At 44.9% G+C, this 25,842-nt stretch overlaps 1 protein-coding gene across 3 annotated transcripts in view; it reads left to right on the forward strand.

Moving 5' to 3' along the window:
• LOC131886168 (autism susceptibility gene 2 protein-like) overlaps window positions 1-25,842 on the forward strand; it is a 38,836-nt gene that overhangs the window by 10,527 nt on the left and 2,467 nt on the right. Inside the window, exons 3-10 of one of the 3 annotated variants that reach the window (XM_059234427.1) lie at window positions 326-361; window positions 1,509-1,553; window positions 23,212-23,251; window positions 23,784-24,408; window positions 24,487-24,570; window positions 24,651-25,056; window positions 25,128-25,274; window positions 25,363-25,759. In XM_059234427.1, the coding sequence (XP_059090410.1) occupies window positions 326-361; window positions 1,509-1,553; window positions 23,212-23,251; window positions 23,784-24,408; window positions 24,487-24,570; window positions 24,651-25,056; window positions 25,128-25,274; window positions 25,363-25,759 (1,780 nt within the window). The remainder of the gene's footprint in view (window positions 1-325; window positions 362-1,508; window positions 1,554-23,211; window positions 23,252-23,783; window positions 24,409-24,486; window positions 24,571-24,650; window positions 25,057-25,127; window positions 25,275-25,362; window positions 25,760-25,842) is intronic. The other 2 variants (XM_059234428.1, XM_059234429.1) reach the window with 2 other exon arrangements.

The raw sequence follows: 25,842 nt of genomic DNA on the forward strand, positions 1-25,842 counted from the left end.
GGGGGAACCTTATTCTTGCACGACTTCATTGTCCCCTGGTTCACACTTTACTCGAGGGTATGCAGTCTTGCAGATCTACTCACGCTGTGTTATTACAATCAATATAAAGGGTGCAATGTTCGTGTCAGGACTGTTGGGCTTAATTGAAGTGCTGGATCGGTTTCTAATTAATACTTGCACTCTGAAGTTGTGTTTCAGAGTGGCAATTTGGATCCCCTTCGTTTTTGTTATTTACAGGAAGTATTGTTTCACATATCAAACCAATCACATGTTAGGCAGTCTTGTAAACAGAAGCCCTCAAGTATTTCCTTTGCCTCCATTTCAGCATTCCCCGGGATCTACATCCGAAAGAGGATATATCGTAAGTGGTCTTTTACTTATCATTTATTTTATATGTCTATTTGGGACAAATAAAGCCCTTGTAAAGCTTGATTCAGGCGGCCTCGGAAAAAATAATTTGATGCTCTTGCAACCTCGCTTTACAACGAATCAGTTATACTAAACATTGCAAAGTGTAATGATTAGATTCATAGTCCTTATTGAAGGTTTTCTAGCAAGCCAAGCAGGTGTTGCAAATATGTCACTAGATTTGATAGGATGCATTTTTTCTCGTTGAGGCATACCATGATGGAGTTTGCAGTTAATCCCTAATTACCAAGCCTCAGAAATGCAAGACGAGATTCTTCTTGTGTTTTGGAGGTGCATGAAGAATGTTTATTTAGTTGCATTTCCTTCACCATGTTGCATGCATCGGCAAAGAGTGTTACAAAAGTTGTTCATGAAAACCTTGTAGCAACGATCATTGTTAATCAAGCCTAACGCGATTCGACTCCTTGAAATGAAAGGTGACTCGCTCCTTTCTGAACACCCCTGAACCTTTTTCTTCTTCATGATCATCATCATCAAGCTCAGGCCAAAACTTCTGAACCACCCTGTCCATAGTGGGTGCATTGGCAAAGTGCAACATTGCCTTTTGCACTTTCCCGGGCTTTTCGGCCCGAGGAAGAAATATCAAATGTGTAACTTTTCGATGCCGAGGAACAAGTAATATATACTCCACATGGGTGTGATGAGGACTGTAGTCAAGTGTACACGAGTGGCACCCAGGCCCTTGGAGCGAGCAAGCAAGCAAGCAAGCAATCTAGTGCCTGTGTGAGTGAGTGAGTGGAAGCCTGATTTTGCTTCTTATGCTCGGTGCACTTGGCTTTGGTTCGGAGAAGCAGAAATTTGTAGAGATTAAACTTGCACTGGGTTGCCAGGAACGAGATTTGCATTCAATTTATCGAGTGCATTTGAGCGAAAGAGCGAGGAGCAGGAAGGGGGAAGGGGGGGGGGGAAGGGTTAAAGCCGAACCCATCAATATCAAGGCCCATTTTTGCGGACTATTGAAACGACATTTATTAGCTTGATGAAACCTGCAACGCCCGTTTAGATTTATTTTTGGTTACGTTATCATCCCATTTTTCTTTTTGCATGGCTTCATTGTCCTTTGTTTCGTTTTGTTCCAGTGTGATAGCGAAAGTAGCGACGACGAACCGCTTAAGAAACCGAAGGTAAGACAGCACTTGGTAAACCATTTTATATATACTATACGTACGTATTTCCTAGTCCCCACATTGACTTTACCACCTACTCTTCCTAGAAGGCAGCCATATTTGATTTAAATATGTGGGTAGGACGATCTCTCGGACCAAGCTAGATGTTTTGAGGTAGTTGCGAAAAGCCTGACCAAACGATCGAAGAAGTGATAAAAGAGGGTGTTTGTCGCACTTGGCTAATCTTGTTGCGCTTGTTCAGCCCAAGTGAACACATGTGTGAATTTGTGTGTCCGGGAGACTGGACGAGATTCTAGGAATGTGGAAGAGAAGCAAAAAGAAAAAAAAACGATTTTCGAGACCACTTCTTCTCCAACATGAGCTTCAACGAAGCTCTTGTTGTGCATTTGGGTAATTAGTTCAGGCGATAAAAAGGTGCCCCAAACTGGCGCTGAAGAGGTAGACAGACGGCTAGTCAGTGCTCATTTTCTTTGGGGAGGGTGTGAAGAACACGTTGAGTTATCTGGTGAGAGAGATTTGGGTGTGTGTGGACGTTTTTCCGCCTTGTCAGGCCGTGTCCATTTGTGGCCTCCTCCCTTTTTCAGCTTCCCACTTCATCAGATTTATTACGAGTTTTTGTCACTTTTTGTCCTCGGCCAGAAAATGAGAGCGGGTCCTGATAAACGCAGGGATAAAAAAATAGGACTCGACTCGAGCTTCTCTTGGTATACTCGATACTCATAAAATATTGGACCTAAGGGAGATTTATATTCATCCAAATATTGTTCGTTCTTCCAGCCAAGTCCTGGCTGAAAGAAAGTTTAGTGAGGGCTTCATTCAAGCCGCCAAGGAGGCCAGAAAGTTTGGGAGAAATACAAAGAAAAACTGTTTTCGGCTGACAAGGATGGTTGGTTTCGAGTTTCTTGACTCGCAACTTTGATATTTGAGTGGCAGAAAAAACGCCGAGGATCCACAAAAACTGTCCTCTTCTTAAATGGAGATTGAAACAACAAGGCCAACTGAGATGGGGAAGCAGAAGAAATAGGGGGGCTGAATTCCTCGGGAATGTTTTTGTCACGACTCTCAATGGAAGTGGGAGCAAAAAAGTGCCATCAAAATGTGCTTTTGTAATGGGCACTACTTTATCATCATTTTCTTCGGGGAGAAGAAAACTTTTGGGGGGTTGCAAAAACACATGCGAATGAGATCCACTAAATCCACACAACCAAAGAAACGGAATGGGAAAGAAAGAGAGGTAGACGGATACATGGACAGAGACAGAGAGAGAGAGGCGAGAGAGAGGCGAGAGAGAGGCGGGGATGTGAGTAAAAACCTTAGGATAGTGGACTGCTCTAACGCATTGTTGAAAGGTCATTGGGCTTAAGCCCCTAAAACTAGAGCTTAATTGAGTTTCTTCGCGAACGAAAGGTGGCGCTTCCAACCTAAATGGGAGTTATTTAATTCACTCCAGGGATTTGTCTCTTATTCATTCTCATCTCCATATGCATGAGAGTAATTCCCTGGGAAGCACATTTACGAAGTAGATTTTTTACCGCCTTTTTACTATTTGAAAGACACTGACAAAAATCTTGCGTGAGCCATTCATTCATTTTCCATCTTGAATTGATCTGCCCGATTTAATGTAACCTTCTCTGCCTTCAAGAATAGCAGTTGCACTCATTGATCGACTCTCACGATTGCAATGCGAGTACTTGCCTGGTTTAGATACTCTGGTGTGGATGTGTGTGTGTGTGGCAGCATTTTGCGAGAAAGTGCGTGAATGTAACTTGAAAATCGACAAGAATTTTTACGAGATAATTAGATCCCATCTGCCAGAAGGCAAAAGGCCAAGCGCGTGAGGGGATCTTCTTGAAGGGAAGAGGGGAGGAAAGAAAGAGAGAGAGAAAGAGAGAACACGATTCGTGAACGGAATGGAAAGTGCCATCTTAACAACGTATCTTGGATGATCCCCTTGGAACATCCACACACACTCCGACACAAACCAGGTTGGCTCTTCCACCCAAAAGATGTTCCATTATGCAGTACACAGTGACTTTAATTTGAAAGAGTATTCACGGAAACTCGTTTGCCAAGGGTAAAGGAAAGTACAAAGGAGAAGAGGGGGACTTTCACCCTCTTTTTCGTCTGGAAAATCCCTCCAGATTTGTGAGCAATTTTTGTTGTCAATTCCCGATTCTGCCAGTACTTTAGAAATACAACAACACGAAGAAATGTTGGGGGAGGGTCGTTGTGAGAAGAGAGTGAGTAGTAGTAGTCAGTCCATGAGGTGGTTTCTGTTGAGAGTTGTTGGCTAATTCTTTCCTCTTCTTTTTTCAACTTCCCCACTCCCTTTGAAGTTTCGGTTGCCTTTTGTAAAGGGAAAAAACTTCGCACCTCTTTTAATTTCGGAAACTTCTCCCACACCCAGGATAAGAAAAAAAAGGATAGAATCTTTCTCAAAAAGTTTCCTCTCCCCTGGAGTTCAGCACATTTTTAGTAAATGACAAAATTCAATTAGAATTTTTTTCCTTCACATACCGTCGTCTTCTCGCTCATTGCAAAGGAAGAGAATCCGAAGGGGGAAGAGAAGGGGAAAGCAAAGCGAAGGCAAAAGTTGGTGACATTTTACCTCGCATGTGTGTTAAATTTGTGTCTCCCTCGAGTTGGAATTCAAGTGTGACATAATTCTCCGGAGGGAGCACACACTACGCACTTCAAGTACACGAGGGACGAGTGGAGAAAAAAATTCGGAAAATTTTGAACGCATCGGGGGGGACAAATGGGAAGGTATTTGTCAACATTGTTGTGGGATATTTTTCCAAAACACCCATTGAAAACATGTCAAAACTAGGAGCACTTCCAACCTGCAAATTTTCAACTCAAACACCCCACTAAATCGAAATGATGAGAGCAGATCTACAGGACTGTGTTCAACTTATGCACTTCTTTGGTTTGGCGGATCAAATTTCCATCCGCTCGTTTCGCGTGTCACTTTTGACACCCGATCACAGCTTTCAATATTTGTTTCTGTTTAGGGTCAGATTCACATTGATAATAAGGACCTTGTTGGTTTAGCATTCATTTATCTGGGACAGTGGCACTCTTCACAGTTTTACTTTCTTCTACGTGCCTTCAATGAAATAAATCTTATCTACCTGGAATGCAAGTCTGTGGATGTTTCTTGATTCTCGAGGGAGCTGAATTCTTTCTTTTGTTTGTCTTTGACTTTACACACCAAAGAACTTGAAAGAACCTAGACAAACGGAGATTTGTCGCCTCATGGAGAATGACAGCAACTCGAACAAGAATTGGAACACTTGCTTCATCATCAAAACTGAGAAGTAACCCCACCTCCAGCACAGAACCAAACCACGAGATGCTCTACCAAATTTTAATAATAATAATAATCTTTATTGCGACTCTTGGTCATGTCATGGCGTAAAAGTAACTATAAAATAAAATCTGATGTATATACATTATACAAAATGGTAAAACAAGAAGAATGTCAAAAAGGTAGAGGCAATAAAATAGTTGACTAGAAAGTGATATCATTTGATGTTTCTTTTGCAAACAAAATAATGACAAGCATGCTCGATTTTGTGAGAACAAGAACTCTTCGCCAATCGACAACTTCCCGAGTCTTTCTCCAAAGGTGGCTTTTCTATGCAAGTATTGCATTATCTACTTGGGGACTGAAGGAGTCTCTCTCGACAAGGCAAGTTGGACAGTCAGCGTGTTCTTGGGAGTGTTTGTAGTTTTCTCGCGTGCTTCACGCAGATATGTCAATTTACTGTTTCAGGGCAAGAAGGAGGCGGAGTAGGGGGAGGAGGAGGTTCAGGTTCAGGATGAATTGCATGCACCTTGGATCGTGCATGCCTCACGTCTTCTAGCCTATACAGACAAGAATGTTTTTGAGACAATCACGAGCCACACACAATGGAAGTACACTAAAATGGATCCAGTAATGCCATTGAAGGAAGCAACTCAGAAATTTCTTTAGATCAGGATTTCGATCGTGGGTAAAGGTTCTTTTTTTCAGTTTTCGATAAAAGCCAGAAGTGGCTATGGCTGATATGTTGGAGAAGGTGCGTGACTTGTAATTGAATCGTAATTAGTATTCCGGAATCTGTTGAATCGCGTGAAACGCCTCCAGACACATATGTGAATATTTGAACGGAGAACGTGTCGCACACGACACCATTAGCAAAGAACAAGCTACCATCTCGTTCCCTTGACAGGCTCACATGTAGACTTTCATTAAATTTGTTACTAACCCAGGCTTCTCTAATAAGGGCTTGAATTTGCAAAAAAAGAAAAATCGGATTTGTGGTGATGTTTTTTCCATTTATTCTTTAATAGGAGCTAACTACGCCAATCACACAGCGCTACAAAAGTTGTACTACAAATGATGAATAGACGTCAGCTTGGTTCGCTAATAGTGTTTAAATTATGGTGCGACGATCCAGAATGCAAAGTTGCCGAATCATTTCCCGAATATTAGAAGATAATAATTGAAATGAACACTTGGATGGAAATATTGTACAGAGTATTTTAAAAGAACAGGACTACCTAATAACATCTCTCACCATTCTTGATTGAGACTTCGACTCAAATTTGTCATTGGATTATTGGTAGATTTACATGTAAACCTGATGACATTTGTTCCCTACTTCGGTGTCTTCTCTATGGAAGTTTTGGGTTAGATGATGGTCAATCAACTGGCTTTAAAGGATATAAACATTATTGTCAACGAAGAAGGTTTTTGTTTTGAAGAGAGACCCTGACGATTTCACGTATCAAATGAACCATTCTCAAATTCAAATGGTCATCTAGATCGTTTATTGCCAGCAATAAGCAACCAACCCTATGTTTAGGGATGCCTTAAAATAGCAAATTTGAATCTATTGTGACTTGATGCAAAATGATTCCCAAGCTTCGATTTTGAAAAAAGAGCATGTTGCCAAAAGCCGTGACATCAAAGGGCATTTCGGAGAGAGCACTCTCATGATTCAAATTTAGGTTTGAAGTACATCTAACTGAGCTCCGTACATTGTTTGTTCGAGTCTGACCATTTCATTGTTTGGTTTGACAAGCGGTTGGTTGTTTCGTTTCTACCGAAGCACCCGGTATTGCAGCGGTGCCAAAGATTAGAACGTTTTATGCAAATTATGGGCTTTTATGTCCTCGATATCACGGCTGGTTCGAGTGGTTTAAGTAGCTCCATAGTCCGAGCTGTGAGACCAATCAGCAGCATTCATTCAATTGGTTTTTATCTCAAATGAATCTTGCTTTGTTTTTGTCCCCACTCATTCTTTCGCTCTCTGGTTTGAAGAGTGTGCGTGTGTATTTTTTGTATTCGGAGCGCGTTTCAGATTACAATTCCACCATGGCTCGGTTCTTTCTTTCTTCCTTTCTCTCTGGCCTTCTTCCTCTTTGAACGAGGGCAAAAAGTGCAACTAACTTGAAAGATGGAGCAAAAATAACCCATTGAGATAAGGACTATGGTATTGAGTGATTAACTGTGAGAGCAGCCACAATGTCGGGCCCCAAAAACAACTTCTGAGTCGGATCAAGTAGACCCTGAAGCGAAGAGCGCCACGGAATTCGAACGATAGTAGATCAGAAAGCGACAAACTCTTATGCTCACATAGGTGCCACTTGCTCAAGGAACATTCAGGTCGACGGGGTTTACCAAAAACCGAGATGAAGACCTTTTTTTTGGCTCCACCTTGAGCTGGCTGGAAATAAGGCACTGTTTGCCAGTTTCTTCATGCTTGTTGGACCGGTTTTTTGGTGGTCTATCTGAAGTTCTGTGCTTGGGAAGAAATCGATTAGTTCATCAAGAGCAGACCACTTTTTACTTCCTGTCGTAGATGATTCTGGAGGCAAACGAATGAGAGCAAAAAGCAGAAATATTGTTTCTTATCGTTTGAAGCTATCATTTCAGTGCGTACTTGCTCCGGAATGACCAGGTCCATGGGATGACACTTAGTATCTGAAATTTTGGGTCAAACAAATGACCAACTAACCCCCATGGCTGGATCCGAAAAAGGAAGTCCTCCGATTGGTGATCCTCAGGGTGTTGCTAGACATGAATGAGAGCATGATGGTCAACGGGCTTACAACTGGGATTATCCAGACTCATCTTGAATGAGATTGGCAGAGGGTCGCAAAAAGCCCTTGCTACTCACCATTGTAGAATGCACACTTTTTGCAGTTTTCCACAAGTTGATCTGCTTCCTGAAAACGTGCACCATTCACAGACTTTTAAAAATGCGATCTGATCTGATGTGATCTAAGCTTTACATTGAACCTCTCTAGGCCTCTGACAATACATTTTCACCGCCATCCGTTCCACAATTTCCCTTGGTGAAAATTAGGCTACCGTTACAATTAAAGTGTTACCCGTCATTACTAATCTAGGGCTCTCGTGCCATGTCCGTGAAGTGCATCTAAGAGTGGCCAGGCCTTTGCCGTTCCTGTGAAAGCAATGCATTTAAATGCTCCAGAGTTACTACTCATGAGCAAATCCAGCGTCAAATGTGCGCTCGATTCAAAACTTCAACGGTAGTAACTTGTGCAATTTGTGAACTCCCGAAATGGCTATATTTCCCAATGCAAATGGATCCGGAATTTCCTTTTGATACGCTCTCGTGTTATCTTTGCGTGTGTGTTGTTGCCCAAGTCCCCCGTAATGAACTCGTGTTACCGAGTGTCTTGGCAACCCGAACCCAATCCACTTAATTCAGGAACAGAGCTAGATTACGACAGATAAATGAAACCAGTGAAGCGATGCCGTTTTTGACCATGTGTAATACGATGACGATGGTATGGGGATTCTTTCAGTCTCGTTCGCTCTGTAAATGAGGCATGGGCTCATAAGACGCGAGTCCATCAATCAGCCCGAATTGCTCTATGCTGTTCAATCAATTAGCAACTGTCAGTCCATTTGCCTGTGTGCACTTTTCTCGCCCCTCAAAAATCTCGTCCTCCACTTGACACCCCGAGTTTTTCCTCTGTGTCTTTCTGGCCTTCGGGGCGTTCTCTCGGACAATGTGTTTAGTAACGGATAATTGACCCGCCAAAGCCGGTTACGTTTGGTTTGTGCGGGAGCTCGCGTCTCGCTCCCTTTTCACGCGTCAGCGAGCGCACATCCAAGCGTCACCGCCCGTGGATGACTCCGCGAAACGGCCATAGCCAAACAGAAAAGCACGGGAGCAGAAACAGGAGTGGGACTAGAAGGCGGAGGAGTGAGTAGCAGGAAGAGGAGGTGGGGAAGAAGGAGTATAATAATGATGGCTGACCAAGCCCGCTGAGAGGTTCCTCGTAGGTTTGGGGCCGGCTTTCCTCTCTCATTGCTCTTCAGTGCAAAATCAGCTGGTGAAGTGAGCAAAAGGAGCAAATACTAGTACCGTGCAATAGAAGTAACCAAATAACCATAAATTTAGAATAACGTGTATACCAAAAAATGGTGCGATGAAACTGAGTCACCTCATGTCTGATGTGATAGTGTGGTTTGAATTGTATTGAAATTTATCAAGGTTGCCATCACCAAGCTGAGCTCCAAGGTAGGATCATCAACGGATAATGGCAAATATTTGCCTTACTACTAGTGCTTCTTCATCTCATTACATATGCCGGTCACCCTCTCGTTTGCTCCCTTTGTTTTGCCGAAATTCCCTCCTATCACATTCTGTGGGTGCAAAATGTACTTATGCAAATGCCATTCCGTCTTTCACCCGTTCATCCCGTCAGAGGAAGCCATTATTCCTTCAGACCTCGAATTGTTCCTACAAGACCATTTGGAGCGTTCTCTCTCTCTCACACACACACACTCTTGCAAGGAAAGGCGTTATATTTTTGCATTAACAGACGCCAGTTAAAGCTCTCCAAAATAGCTGGCCCTACTTGTGTCGGTAATTCGATGTCTCTTGGTCGGAGGTCTTCAATCCTAGGATCAATGAAAGCTGATTGTTCGCCCTAGGGAAGCATTAGGGATTGGGCCAAAGGGTGGATGGATGAAAGTCAGAGCTCGGGATTGATATCTTGATGATAAGAGAGATCAAATTCGTGATGGACAAGCGGAAACGGCCAAAGCAAGACTCAAAGAGAGAGAGAGAAAAGTAAGGGGAGGAAGGGGGCTTTTTGAGAAGCGACAAAAAACTTGCGGAAGGGACAAGATCAGAATTTCAATCACATGTGCCACGCCAGATCTTTTTTTTCGTGAAGGGAAACGGCCGAAGGGTATATATTTATATGTCTACTGTCTGGCGGACACTTGAGTTGGCGAGAAGGCGAGGAAATGAAAAACATCACTTGAACGTCAGAGCATGTCAAAAATATATAAGTATAAAATGCGAAATGTGTTCCCCCTGCGGGTGTTGTTATCGAATTTGACCGAGCGACCCTAGTGGGTTCTACCATTAGGCTGGCCATAAACCGGGCAAACAGCTTTTGAGGAAAAAGGCGGGTAGACGGGGCTTCCAATGGATGTTCGTAGTTTTCCAGCGAGTCCCAATTGGTCACACTGCCAAATTCTAGGCTCTTCGACCGACCATCAATGGAGCGTGACCAAAAACCACGGACCTGAGCCAAAAACGACCGCTCTTCGACGGTCCAATGAGTCCATACATGTTTGTAGACCTCAACACTCAGAATGGTTTATTTTTAAGGTACCCGCCGGCCTCTCAACTATTCTTAATTCTAAACATTCCTCGGCATGATTGAATCACAAATGACGTGATTCATGGGGCTGTTGTTCTCCCAACGTTGTGAACTGAACCCTACAACCAAATATGGATTCGTAATTGAAATATTTGCATGACTAATTTGGAAGGATGTCCCACTTCCCACTCAAAGCGAGTTGCGATCTTGTTTTGAAAATGATTAAGGAGAACAAATCAAAGGTTGACTCACGTTGGCTCTCGAGTCATTGAGATATTCAGTGTAACCAATGATGTTCAAGAATGGTCGAGTAGTTTGGTGTATGCAGCATGTATGTACGTACGCTTGGTTGTGAGTGTGAGTGATTTCCAAAGGAGTGAATGTATTCCGATCGCCTCTCTGGCGTGTTATCCACTCAAGCAATCATGACAGGGCAGATTTTTCACCTCTTTCATGTTCCATTGGCTCGGAATGTGGATGGCCAACTGTTTTTGTGTACGAGTTAAGGGTCTGGTCGAAGATGTAACATTGAAACACGTGGATTGAAGTCCCGTGCAGCTACTAAGAAAGAAAAGATTCAAAAGCTGACCGACTGCATCGATCAATGTTTAGTTTTTCGAAAGTGTCTGAATATGTGAGACAGGGCCTTTTTCAATATCTAAACGGAAGTTTGGGTTAGTTTATTCGCGGCTAGCACCACTCCGAGACCGATCGTTTTGTTGCCTAATCGAAATTTATTGACCAATGCGGCTGGTGTGTTTTGGAACCACAAGAGCGGATATGAAGTTTCCATGATTTATGGCCCTGTCATGAAAGAGGATTGAGATGGTTTATTCATGAGCCTTAAAGCACTTTTTTCCCACTAGGAATCAGAAAAAAACATGCAGATTCCACGATGCCTACGAATCTAAAGTGCTTTGGATACCTATATCCAGTGCAAAGGCTCCAGAAGCAACGTGATGACATCGATATTCTTTCAATGGAATGCCATTCTTGGATCACCTGGGAGTCTTTTATCTTGATCTGGTCTCAGCAAGGGAGCTGTCATATCACATCAGTGTGAAGGAGTTGTGGCATTGTTGATCAAATACCTTTGCCTTGCCACAAGCCAACAGCAGGAAAACCCTGATCTGACTTGGGATAAACGGCTCTATCTACGTAGCTAGTGTATGCAATATACTACCATGTATTTATGGCTCTCGTCTGGAAACAGGATGTCTGATGATGTGGGGAAGCAGAACCTGCATTTAATTCAACAATCATGTCGTGCTTGGTGCAAAAGGCTCACAAATTCCACATCCCATCATTTGGCATGAGATGTACTACTACAACCGTCTCCTCCACCACCACCACCACCACCACCACTACTACTACAACAACAACATTCTCTACAGTAGGGAGATGGGGAGATGGAGGGAAAGAGTGAGGCTTTTTGACATCAAGGAGGTGTACAAGGCACTTGAGAGAGTCGTTAAATGTCAGTGTCGGGAATTGAGCACGCCACATAAAATAGTAAGGGGGCAACTTGATAAAGATCCACTTCATCTGAAGAGCTCCAAAGAACCTCGGGTCTGCGCGAGAGGACGCCAAAGTCGGGAAGGAGGTTGGAATGGTGGTGGCTGTAGTATTTCTCTCTCCCGAGCATTTCGCCTCTCGAGAAGCCAGAAAAGAAGAAGGATTGAAGGAGGGGCAAAAATTGAATTTCAATTCAAGATTCCTGCCGCTGGAAAGAATGGATCTGGCGAGGGCACGGGTCCGTTTGCTCACGTGGTCTCTATTTCTATTTGGTATTCCCAAGTGAGTCTGGAGCGGAAAAAGTACGTCGTTCTTGTTTATTGGGCCCAAACCGAGCCCAAACTGAGGGTTCCCCAGGGATCACTTCCGTAGGGCAGGCATGTGTGCCTCATTTGAAACAGAACATTTGAAAAGTTGGTCCAGCGTTACCCGACCAAGTGCTAAATACATGCTGTTATTCATAGTCTCATAACACGTTGTTCATTCATGAAACACTTGCCATCTCAGTTTATGCGTTTAAGTGGAGACTGCTGGTTTATGCACATGAATCTAGATAATCATTCCTTGTTGATAAGGGTGAACCTAAGTTATGCAACGCCACACACCATCAAGGAGATGCTCAACCCAAGAAGAAGGCCGTCGACAAGCTATCATGAGAGGCAAACAAGCCCTCCCTTATCCGTGGGAAGGGCCCTTGAGACATGAATCCGGGATGCTCTTCACACCGGCATAATTACTCACTCTCTTGTCACCTCAAGGAGCTCTTGACTAGGGAGCGAAGAGAGTAAGAGGCGAAGAGAGTGAAAGATGGGGAATCCTTTAGGCTCTTCCCCATTCAAAGTTATTCCAAAAGTAGCGTGCCTTGTCATCACCTTCTTAGCTCCTGTCTGTGTGTGCGTGGGTGCGTATGTGAGAGAGAGAAAGAGAGTGTGTGGGCTATTGGAAGGTGAAGAATCTTCTTTTTCTGATTCGTTCCATTCCTTGGGCACAAGAGACGAAGACCAGGAGGAGGACGAGAATACGAGGCAGAAGCAACCCACTTCTGGCGTTTTCCAGGACGACTTGAAGAGCTCTAAAGATCTCTCGAGAACGAGTTGTAGGGTCTGGAGGCGGCTGGCTGGCTGGTTGGCACTCCATTCTTATCCCTTTTTAATCGCAAATTCCAACGAGTAAAACCCCTTGAGCAAACTTTAAACTCCATCCACTCGTGTGCACTTGGAACTTTAGGAGAAGAAAGACGACGACGAGGACGAGGTAAAGGCAGTCAAGTTGTCGTTTCCTCTCGCTTTTTTTAGAGTTCGAAGGAACGGAACCAGCAAAGGGAACGGAAGGAGAAAGAAAAAGAAAAAGAGAGAGAGACGAGGAACAAGTCTCTTTCTCATCTCAATGGCTTCTCAAGAGCGTACGAAAGAATGGAGATTGTAGAGGATCCTCTCCTCGTGAACTCAAATTGAAGGGAAAGACTTCTTTTACTCCCTCTTTGACTATTCCCCTTTTTTGTTTTCCTGAGCTCGCTCTTTCTTTTCCATTTGAAGATAGGACGACTGAAGGAAATTCACTAGTGTTCCATGTGCGTTGCACAACCGTCCGTTGCTCTCCATATTTACAATTCAAAACTTTTTCCCCACTTTTTGTGCTCACACGCTCACAGACGAGTGAAGCTCATCGTTGTCGCTGTCGTCTGGATTTGAATAGCCAGGAACGCGGCATGATCCCACAAAAAAGCTGGAACGACATTCTCGTTGTGGATCCCATTGCCTTTTTTGACAAAAAAAAGAAGATAATTTATTGATGTTCCACCAGTTTTTGCTGGAAAAAAAGAACCCCCCCGTGAACTCTAGGATCCAATATCCTATGTAAAGAACTTCGTGTTCTCGTCCTTTTTTACTCCTCTCGTCGTCTCCTTCTTTCTCGTTTCTTCCTGAAGGAAGAGAAAAGTAATATTTATGAGGTGGAACAAGGGGAAGTCTTCTCAATGGAGCACGTTTTCAGGAACGAAAATGGAAATGAGAGCTGTTTGCATCGGGATCTCTAGCTGCCACTTGACAGGGCAGTTATCAAACCAAAAGCGATTAGACCAACTTCGAACCCCATTATGAGAGTTGTTATCGTGACAAACCATATGTCCAATGGATGAATAAATTAGTGCCCTCCCATGAGCAATCTGAAAAGGGGATAATGGTCCATGCTTCAAGCAAGCTGCATACTGCACACGGGGATGGATGAGAGGGGAACAAGGAACCAAGTCAGACATATTGAGTGTGCTCCACTGCGTTGGGATACAGTATTTGTTCTCTTAGATTCGGATTAGGAGGCTGCGGGAGAAGTGATGATATCTGAATGTGTTTGTGAATCAATGTAGACTCCAGGATTTAGTCCAAAGCAAAGAGATTACTAGATAGATCACTAGCAAGTGTTGACGAATTCTCGTTGAAATCATGAAGATCGAGATCACTATGTTAGCAAAGGAATTTGTTTATGAGCACTTTGAATACGACAACCAAGTAGCCGGGTATATCACAAAGAAATATTTTATTGCCTTTTCTGCATAGAAAAACAAGTGCATAGTTAAACAGGGAAACCTGGTCAAATCTAGGTTCAAACATTGGACACCCTTTGAATCTTCATCTTTTTTCAATCTCCATGGCTGTGATGATGAAGCAAATTAGATGACGGCCATTCTAGTCTCCTCTTTGCAGGTTTTCCATGTTTAGCTCGCTCGTCGCTCCTTTGAGAATCCCCTCTTCCGTCCAATCCAATAAGCAAGTTGGTCTTTTCTCAAGCGAGAGAAGTGAAAGCGATTCTGTTCGGATTAAGCGGAGATTAGCTCCCCCTAATGCCCCCATCCTTGCCATTCAAACCCCCGTGATCTAGCCACTCTCGATCTCTGGAGCAATGTGACTACCACTTCTTTGGACTTTGTCATGGCTCTCATCTTTCCTCGACACTCAAACATGTGACTAAATTCAGTTGGAACGCCACTTATTGTAAGTCGTCTGCTACATCTAAAAAAGGGATCTATCGTCGTTGTTCCGTTGAGGGGTATAAAATCAAATATGACAGCTGAAAAAGAGGGGGGGGAGGAGGGCGACTTGGAAATCAAAGCAAATAGAGAGAGTCAAATGAATGGCAAAGACTGGGATGGCTAACATTTGAGTTTCCCCTCTTTTTCCTCTCTCGAGTTTTGAGACGGAAAGTGGATCTCTTGTTTTGAAAAGGAAATCTTGATTTATCTTTTGATCCTCCTTTTGTCAAGTGGCTTGTGCCAGGGATTGAAATTGATTCTAGGGTCTGATGTGGGTTGTTGAAAGGAGAGATCTCACTCCACGAAGAGTGATCCTATGAGGGAACATTGGTTCCTTCTCCCATTATTATCAATACCTCAATAATGTATAAAAGTAGCTGGGTGATTGAATCAGCAGGGAGATTGAAAAAAATTGGAATACCATTTCGCTCGTCATCGTCGTTTTGTTCTTTATACGAGTTGAGATGAAATGGCGGGGGGGGGGGGATCCGTAACGCCCCATTAAGGACTGCCATTGGCCAAAGAGACCCCCTTCTTCTTCTCTTCATTGCCTTTCCTACTCTCTTTACCCGGTTTTGGCGGATAACGTGGTCGTTTGCTCACGGATTTTATGACCATAGAAAAGGAGGAGAATGATCCTTGTGGCCGAAGTTGTGGCCTTCTTGTAGGTTGACCAGTGTTTCTCTCACATAATATATGTCTATGTTATATTTCGTCCCATTTGGCTCTCTAGGGGACGTATTCAAAGTCAGGGCTGCCAATTTGGTCGTTGCTACTGAAACCGATATGTATGGCAACACTGTCCCCTGAGAAATGTTTCCTCCATTACCAACGATTTTGTGTTCCGTTCAATCAATTTTGTCTTCATTTCTCGTTCCAGGTAAGACTTTTTTTTGCCTTTTGAGAGGATCAAACTATTGCTCACTTTTAGAGGGGCGTTTGAAGCATTTCCTTTTTTTTCGGAATCTGCCTCCAAACTCGTTGGTGCCGTTTTAGAGCCAATAGTCTGGGACAACGGCCCCGGCAGTCCCTTGGTTCCTCTGAGTTTTTATGTGTTGTAAAGTCCCACAAGAGTCATTTTGTCTCTAAAGGCCACTGGAGTCACCCTCCCTGTGGGTCCAATTCTCGCCAGAGGAGTTGGAACGAACTCGCCGTGAGGCTTTCTTTTATCGCAGAGCGTTAAAAGCCCTGCCCCGAGAATGGGCTGCCTCAACAAGCCCCAGAGAGTCCCTGAGCATCGCTAGTAGCTCTCAGAGGGATTTTGCCATCCTTTACCGAGCCAGAGCCCCTGGTGGATGTCTTGGGGGAGATTCCTTCTCTCTCTCTCTCTCTCTCCCTCTCCCTCTCTCCCTCTCCCTCTCCCTGAGTCAGTCATTCAGTCTCTCTTTCGCTCTCAGCCTTTGTCCCCTGTAAAAGCGAGTAGTGTGGGTGTGGGTATATGGACGAGTGTCGGTGTGCCTCCGCGGTTTCTCCCCCCTCTCTGTACCTATTCAGTAAAACAAATAAGCACAGCATCAAATTGTTCGAAGATCCGTGGGAGACTAAAAGTTTCGGAATCCCTCTGTGTCGCTGTTGTCTTGATCGTCTTCATCGTCCTCATTCTGTTAGGCTATCTGCTCAGGACGATAAAGATAGCAGATAGTGTGAGCCCGGAATTAATACGGGGTTTAATTTAATTCTCCTCCAGTCCCTGGTCGACGAGATACCGCCATAATGACATCAGCCGCGGTGGCGAAGCTTTTTGAATGACTGCGGCACATTAGCCTGGCTCTTCCTTTAATGTTCACCCACTGAGATTTAAGTGCTTCGCGAAGGGTTCCGTGAAGTACACGTTCAACCGCAGATCTTTTTTCTTAGCCGGTTCCGCCTATGGAACATTGATTGTTCTCTTCCCAAAATCGTGTTCCAAGGAACTACGTAATACGGATCTGGCATTCTAGGCGGCTACCAGCAAGATCCGTCCATCCGCGCCTTCACAAGTTTGCACCTCCAACCGAAACAATTCACTTGTATGCATGCATTGCACCCAAGCTTGGTTGAAATTCTTTCTTGCACTCAATTGTCTTCTCTAATTTAACCAGAACTCGGTGTGCATTCAAACACATCGCGAGCGGAGAAGCTAGCGTGGAACTTCGCTTCTTACGTTCTATCAAGTTCAAGCCTTTCTCAAAGCCATTTCAGATAAGGACTTTGAGGTTCAGTGCACTTCAATTTCGACTTTTTTCTCTTCCGCAAAGGAATGAGCAGGATTGCACTGACTGAGCAAAAGTGCGAAGAGAGCGAGTGAGCACTCCCACTTCGCTCTTGTGCCAAAAATGGAGGAAGACCAATCAATGACTGAGAGGCGTCAATTCGAGGTTCTCACTCATTTTGGGGATGATTGTATCCAAGAAGTTGGCCGGAATTGTCAAGTTAATTTGTTTACTACCCGTCGTAAAAATGTGTGCAGGTAGTAAGCCAGGGATGGATCCATCACTCCAAGAGCTTGTGAGGCCATGTAGGAAGTCGTCAAAGAGTCAGGAGGAGTCAAGTCCACGGGTGCAGTGGTCCATTTGTAGATGTACGGATACTTCCAGCGTGCATTGCAAGGAGGCGAGGGATCAGCTGGAGCTGAGGGGATGCAAGTTTGCATTATGCCAAAATGCATTTTTCGGTGCACTTGAAAACCCCCCCCCCCCTTCTCATGCATCGGCGGCATTGGTTTGGCGCTCCCTCATCGACATTTTACTTTTACGGCTACCAACAATAACAGCCTTTTTGAAGCACTTTGGACATACGTTATGAGTTCACGATTTGATCCTGGGATGGCGAGCAATCATGCGAAAATGAACTCATTAATAGACGCATATTCGTGACTTTCGACCACTTGAGCCTTCAACTCATGATCATCCTTGGGAGTCGAGGGGTACCACAAATCGCCTTTTTTAATCATTTCATTCTGAGCCCAGGCTGAGCCGAGTAAGAAAGAGATTTGGTTCCCTCGTCGAGGAAAACCGCTTCGTTTATAGCCTTCAATAACTTTTTATTTTTATGAAACTTGTTCTTTGTGTTTTAACCATGATCATCGTTTGAACATGCATTGCCGCAATTGGCGCTTAATTTGTGTGAGGCCAGGCAAAGTGAGCTACAGTACATTGTAGCAGTGGTATTAGTAGTATTAGTAGTTGTTGTTGTTGTTGCTGTTGTCGTTGCTGTACGAGACGCAGCAGCTGACGTTGCAGCCACAGCCACAGACCCACTGCCATAATTTAAATTAGTTGTAATAATCATAAAATGTTAGTTTAATGCTTTTGCACAACAGTTTTCGCGTCTGTGTCTTTTAGAGCACATAATCACCCGTTGGTGCCTTTTAAAAAAGAGGTCTGGCAACCTGCATTTTTTTCCGCCAGTGAGGAAGAAGATTTACTCTCAAATCGATGCTTATCCAAGCTTGGTTATCACAAGAATCCCAATGAGGTCTCTTTCTTGCCTCTTTTCCCCATTCGGCTTTTTATCCCAATCCTCGTTTCCCTCCTAATTCAGATTTCTTGTTTTCCGTCAGTTCCAAATGGATTCTTCTCCAGGTTTTTCTTCGACCCTTTCTTTCTTTATTTCTCCGTCTTTCGCTCTTTTTCCTCGCTCTGGCCTCAAAAACATTTTATCTGGCCTCTTTCTCCCCTTTTTCCTTTGAGCTTGAGCCTTTTGGCCTCCCAAAACACAGGTTTGGAAGGAACAAAAAGAAGCCGGGAGGGATGGGCAGAAGATTTGGCGGGTCTCACTCGGATCCACGTGTTTTTTGCCGCCTTGATGAACGTGTGACCACGCTTCACTCTGTTCCGAGACTCGCCTTTTTGGCCCAGGAGTCTCTGATGGATGAGCTCGAATCTGCCAGAGACACCTTCAACTCGGCAAAAATTGACTTAATTTATTGAATCTGGGGCCGCCTGGTTTCTTTTTACCTCTTCCAACTTTTCAACTAGCCTTGATATCCATGTGGGGGGGCCAGTTCCGGAAGGCTATCCTCTAAATTAGTGAACTTTCTCGTCTTGAGAGTCAATAATCGAGGTTTGCACTCGAGGCCACTTTGTCTGACCAGGGTTGGGAAGGAAGTGAAACGTGACACCTCGAAAGCTTTGATTAAATGTTGGTGAGTTTTTGCTCGATATCTGGTCTGAATAGCGGCCATTATTTGTGTGTTCTTTGGCTTGAATTGAGTGCTTGTCTGTCCCTCGAGTTCACACATCTTTGAGCATTGACATTTGGGCCGCTTTTCAAAAATGCCCGGCATATTTTTTGTGGACCGGCAAAAACTGCGAACGTGCAGATTTAGTAACATGGACACCCACCGAAACACGGCACATTATGTATTTTTTTCCTCGAGTGAGCTCCAAATATTCCGTTTCTCTTCGAGACGTCATTCGAGACGACAGGCCGTGTGCCCCATAAAAATTCTCTCCATTTTCTAATCCCACCCAGACCTTGAAGGTTTGAGAAGCTCCATCGTGTTTGGGTCAACAAACAGAGATGTATCTGCCTTTGGGCGACGAGGCAGCGCCTAATTTATTTGTCAAGCACTCGTTTCTGGCACCTACAAAAAATGCAAGTCAATTTGTTCACCAAGGTTCCTTTAAGATAACAGATTCACAACGTTTAGGTTGACGAGTTGTCGCTCCGCTCCCTAAGTTGCCATAAGTTGCCAACAGTTGGGTCGGTCGCCCAATGTGGGAGGACCTTGTCTGTCAATGTCATAGAGGAGCAAAAGATTGGCCTTTAGTCACCGATTGAATGAAGCAAGGTCAGTTTTGGAACAAATCCTCTGACGTCGTAGCAGGTCACGTTTTAGTAATTGTGGCTCGACCGACGTCGGGGGTCGTTCATTGGCAGAACGTCTAAAAACGTGGGGTTTGCGGTGAGTGGAACGAAGGTATTTGCACATCTACCTCTCTTGCCATCGGAAGCTGAGTAAAATATATGGCCAGAAAGCCCCGCGACCAAGTGGTATGTCCATAAAATTTAGTGGACGTTTTGCTGATGAAAGGGTGCCACTCGTTGCCCGGGTAAAAAACCGCCCAAATCAACTCACCCCTGCCAGCCACTCTTTCTGCCTTCGTCACGGTTGTTGTTGTTGTTGTTGTTGCTGTCGCTGTTGTTGTTCTTCCACCACCATGGTGCATACAAGGCACTCCAATACCCACACATGCAGTACTACATACATAACAGTAGTAGTACTTGTACACAAGCCCACAGCTACTTTTTGTGCGTATCCCGCTCAAGTTAATCCCACCAAGTAGATTGCTTTGAAGCTCTGGGAGGAAAAACAAGACTTATTCCATTCTCCGGCTCTCTTTCTCTCTCTTTCTCTCTCATTGGGATCGTCAGTCGGCCATTCCTTGGCAGCCAAGTGCACGAGACGTTTTTTACCTCGCGAGGTTTTTTCCCCTCCCAGAAACACACAGTAAAGGCACAAAAAATCATTGCCTGATTAATGGTCTGCCTTACTTCCCTTCAACAACCCCGGCTTAAAACGAGCATTAGGAGTATTAACCCTCTACTTTTATGGAACTCGAAAAATCACGTTTCTCCCATTCCCTTATGACGTATAACCTTCTCTTTTGAAGCCATTGAAATGTTGTAAATCCCTTGTTTATTAGGTGCTAAAATTCGATTCGCAAAACTTGAAATGCCATGATGAGGGTTCGATTGATTTGCATCGCTTATCTCAAACTTCAACTGGAACACCTGTGCCAAGCACTTACTTGTATGAACCTTTTACGCACCATAATCCTAATAAAAATGTACTCACTGTCGACGTTTTCAGACATATGTGAACTGACAATTTACATGTTTTAAAGAGCACCCCACACTCTTGGACCATTTGTCCTGAAAACGGAAGCAATTAGTAAGTCAGCTAAAAAAAAAGTTTGTGGGTTTTCAAACAGGTTTATGTATTGAATAGCATGACGCTTAAGTTTTGTTCCAAACAGTCCGATATGTTGGAACTTGGGATTCTTTAGGAATGAAGAGGAACATATGTTCATATAATTTTGATGTAATTAGCATTAATACATTTGTCAAAAGACACTTGTTGAAACAACTTATCATAGTACTTCAAAGTGAGCGAAAATATTTGGCCGTACGTGTGACCAACCCAAATGTTGATCATCTTCGACAACAAAACTCGAAAGACACTAAAAAATCCACGAAGGCGACAGACTGGTTGTTGTTTTTACCTGCTGGATCATGCTGGCCAACTATGCTTTATGCTTTACTGGAGCGATTCATTCACTTTATGAAGCATCATAAATTTAATGAATCTTTTACGGCGTATAACTCGATCTCGCTCGACACGCCACCGCTCAATCCTCCTAAAGCATACAACATTATTGCTCAATGCCTTCTCCAGGTGTGTGTATGTGTTTGGCTTTTTAGAGGAGCAAGATCATCATGGTCGATAATCACAGTAATAAACGAACCATCCCTCGTCTAATTAAGTCTTTAACCTCAAACAAGTTGTAAAGTGGAGATGTGGAATGTTGTTCCAACACGACACCACTTCCTTCCTTTCGTATTATTTCTGCTTTTGGCTGGCTTTCTTTGTTCAGAGTGGACATAGAAGTAGTGAAATAAATGCTGGAATAAGCGAGGGGAAAGGGCCAATCTCAAATGTCCTGGACGCGAGGCGAATGGGAATTGAGTTTTTAAGAGTGTTTTATTTATTTTCCGTAGGCGCGTGACATTTTCTGCCAACACATTTCGTGTATATTTCATGGGCCATTTTCGAGAATTTTCAGCTCTTTGGCCCACTTTTATACACATTTTATGGCATAGGTTTTATGGCCCCTTTAACCGGACAGCCAAGAACTGACGTTCACGCCAAGTTTGGTATTAACACTTAGACACTAAAACGAACGGAATGAAATGTCCCTGTTTTGCGAACTCGCGAATTTCTAATTGTGTCGCGGATTAACGACCGCATAAAACTCCCAATTGGTTTCAAAATGGGCTGCTCCTTATCGACATGTGCATTTGCCCATCAATCCACGACCTCGTGCATAAATTCATGAACACCTCGAATATGGACGGGGGGACGTTAGGATCGATAATTGACATTTCGCAATCGAGTGATCTTATTGCATTCATCTTATACTATGTAGGTTGGTAGCAGTTTAGCAATTTACTGCAAATACGTGTTTCAATTTTCAGCTCAATCGAGCGACTCGGTCAAAAGTTATGCCACCTCAAAGGGCAGCACATAAACAGGGCACATAATTAATGAACTAGCTCTCTTCAAGCAATTGATTACAGCACTGCATAGGGCTACTAGTTGATTCATTCTGTGTGGATTTATGCAGTGAACTTCGAGAGAGCACAACTATGGACCAAGTCGTGGGATTGAGTTGAAAATTGAATCACGTATTGGTAGCAAACTGGAACCTGTCTCATTTAAGGGTGGATGCAATGCAATGCATTGCTTCGAATCGGCGATGTTTATTGTCCTTAACCAAAACCACCCTAATCCTAAATCTTAGCCTCTCTGTCCATGTTCTGGGCGTTCATGAGAGAACATATTGAACTGTCAAGCTCGTCTCTATTCACATTTCACATAGGATCTAAATACAATGGATACTCTCTTACTTGATACAACAATATAACGACGAAGTCGATGCTTGTGAGAAACCTGATCTGTCGTCGCTCAAGAAAAATGAAACCCATGAGCGCAATGGCTTGAAATACGTCCAACTTAATTGATATCTCAATTTACAGCATTCTCTCTGCGAGAGAAGGAGGTATCTCTGCCTCCCCGCTCTGCCGCTCCATGTCCATCTGAGGGCAGAAAATGCATTTTGAGGCTTAAATCCAGTGCAGTTTGCAAATAAGAACGTATAAAAAAAGGCCGGGTGCACTTCAAGCTCACCTTCATCTATCTTGCTCACTCTTTCTAACCTTGTGTGCGAGTGTGTGTCCGGGGGGATCCGATCGGGGGTTCTCTTCATGTCTGTGAGACAGTGCGTGTGAAAAATGACGAGGATGCTTTCGAGGCAGGAATCGTGTCATTTTCAGACACACTAACTTCGACTTCGGCAGCCATCCTGGGCTTGGATATCGAGAGAATGGCCCAAGTCCTTGGGAGAAACAGAGAGAGGGATGTTGAGAATTTGTCAAAATGGTGCATTTCCCTCCATTTCCCTTTGTGAGAGAACGAGGGAAAAAGTTTGGTGGCATTTAGTCCCAAAATATGAGTGCGTGCATGCACGAAATGTCAGGCTGGGATCGTTTCATTTGCACTCACGGCTAGTTGTAACAACGACTCTGGGGAGGTGGAATGGAGAGGTATCAAGTTGAGCGCCAACAATTGGATGCGCCGCCCTATTGAGGAAGTTGTGGGCGTGAATATTTTAATACAACAAGTCTTTCTGGTTTTGTTTTTTCAGTGGACCGAGCGGATGTACGGTACAGCAAATACAACAAGTCTTTCTGGTTTTGTTTTTTCAGTGCACCGACAACGGAGTTGACCTCTTCGACAATCGCCGAGGTGAGTACGATTTCCAGTTTCCTGCCATATCCATCCCAATATTGGCGATTCGTGTGTCCCCGCTGTGTGCTCTGTATTCCCCGCACGATGGAGAGTCTCGCAGACGCCATAAATCAGGGGGCAATATCTATTTTCTTGTTCAATGGGCTCCACCGGACGGAAGGAAAAAGGGCCCACCTTCAATGAGCCAGCTTCTCTGAACTGAGACGTAAAGAAAGCATATCAGTTTCGAGTCATGCTTCCAATATGACAAATGGTTTCCAACTTGCCTCACACCCGTCATTTACTCGTGGAAAAGCATTGCATTTTGTTCTTCAACCTGATCATTAGCCGGTGATTATCTGCCGAGCTTTTTTCCCCCTCGCCATCCACAAGAAGCTCCCCAGTCAATGATGGTTGTAGTACGTCGTACATGTAGCGGAATGTTGAGCCACTGGTGTTGAAGAAAGAAATGAGAAACAATCCCATAAATCATGTTCATACCCAGACCCTTGATTAGACACGACAATTGACAATGGTTTACCGTTTGCAGCCGATTTGCCGAATGGTCTGAGTGGGTCCGTGAATTCTCCGGATCGAGCTTCCTCCGCTTCTTCGACTTCCACAACAGCCACTGAAGTCTCCTCTGCTGTGGTGTCTGTTGGGGTTGTTTCCGGTCCCTTGCCCGCGCCCCTTCCCCTACCAACCTCCGGGGTTGTTCCGAGTGGAAGTGCGGCTGGAGCGGTCGGAGTGCCGTGTGCCAAAGCCGCCGCCGCCGCCGCTGCCGCCAAAAGCAAGGGCCTGTATCGACCCTACGCCATTAGTCCTCCGCCCACGAGTGTGGTTGAGAACAAGCTTCCCCAGACCCCGCACTCCACGGCTGCCCCTACGCCTTTGGGTGCGCCCCATCACCATCATCCAGCTTATAGACCGCCTTCGCATAGTACGATCCACGATCCCTATAACTTTGCCAATCATCATCCAGGATTCCCCCCTTCCACCAACCCGTTCCTGAATTTCACTGGGATACCGCCTGGTTTCGGGGGTCCGCCTCACAATTCGTTTGGGTTGACCACAACCGCTGCCGGGAGCACACCATTAACATCGACGGTTGCGGCCAATCGATCCAATTCATCACCCACGGAATCTCACTCCAGAGAGCGAAGGGAATCCATTAGGTGAGGGTTTTGGGCCTGGGCCTTTTTTGCCCGCAGAACGTACTCATTAACAATTGGGTTGGTTTCGATGTGTTCCAGCAGTTCTGTCAGCAGCCTGAGCCAAGGGTCACTCACGCCATCAACCACTCCATCTGGATCCAAGATTCCACCCTCATGGCCAAGGTAAGTCAAAGTGGAGCCTTCGGATCACTTTCTCATGGAAGCACAATACCCTCATGCTCTCTTCTTGGCATTCTTTGCAGCCCCAGTCAACCCGCTTCTTCCGCGTCTTTGTTGTCCGCCACTTCTACGTCATTCACATCCAAGAGTAGTAATCCGGGGCGGCCCCCCATTCCCGGCTCCGGCGGACCCTCTGCCGCCACGTTGGCGCCCGACCCGAGGGCGGCCTCCACTCTCGGGGGCGGAGATATTCTCAGACGCCACCTGGATCCTCGGTTTCTGGGTGCTCCACTCCCTTCCTCGTCGGCACCAGGGGGTGGTCTGGGGCCACCACCGAGTCTCGTGGGTGGGACCGTGGGGGCACCGCATCCATTGGGCGTGGGGCGACCGGGTGATATGCTGCGCACGCCCATCATGGGCCCAACTTCGATGCCACCGGTGGCAGCCGCTACACCTTCCGGACCCAATTCACTCCTGGCTAATCCAATGGTGAGTTCTCGCGCTCCAAGATTGGAAATATGGCTCAGAGGGTGATCCAATTTTGACCTATCTTGTTCCAGATGAAGGATGTGCCAAAAATAGGCGAAGGGAACCCAATGTTTTACTCGGGATTGCCGCCATTGGCACCCAGAGGCTCATCCATCCGACCACCGTTTGTCAATCCCGCCGTGTCTCAACCTGCGATGCAATCCTCCATGCCTCCAAAGGTAAAGAAGGCATTGATGCTGGCCAGCCAAGCTTGAGAGAGAGAGATCATTCATTACCTAATGGCGCAATCCCGCATTTTTGTTGCAGAAAACGGGCAAGTGGAATGCAATGCATGTAAGGATTGCGTGGGAGATTTACAACCATCAGCAAAAGCAAAAGGGCGACAATTCCAAGCCTGGCAGTTCGAGCTTGACCCCGTCCAATTCCGGGGCCAACCCGTCTAGTCTTTCCACTGTGAAACCAGGAGCCATTGACCTTCTGGGTAAACAGCCGCCTCCTCCTGGTTCAGCTGATTTACTGAAAGGCGGCAAGGGTCCTTTAGGACCGCCCCATCGTGGCACACCGCCTAGTGGTCCCAATGATCTCATTTGTCACCCTCCCGTGTATCCGCAGGGCATGCCACGCCCACCTCCAGCCGACCCCTTAAGTCCATTCGGTTTGCACCGCCCGCCATATCCGGGGATGTACGGTCCGTCTCCAATTGGTAAGGAGGATTTGGTATTTTAGTCTTAAACCAGTCGACCCTGTTGACTAACCCCCTGTTCGTTTTTCTCTTTTTGTCTTTCT

This window comes from Tigriopus californicus, chromosome 9 (assembly GCF_007210705.1).
Source record: "Tigriopus californicus strain San Diego chromosome 9, Tcal_SD_v2.1, whole genome shotgun sequence".
In the NCBI taxonomy this organism is placed as follows: domain Eukaryota; kingdom Metazoa; phylum Arthropoda; class Copepoda; order Harpacticoida; family Harpacticidae; genus Tigriopus; species Tigriopus californicus.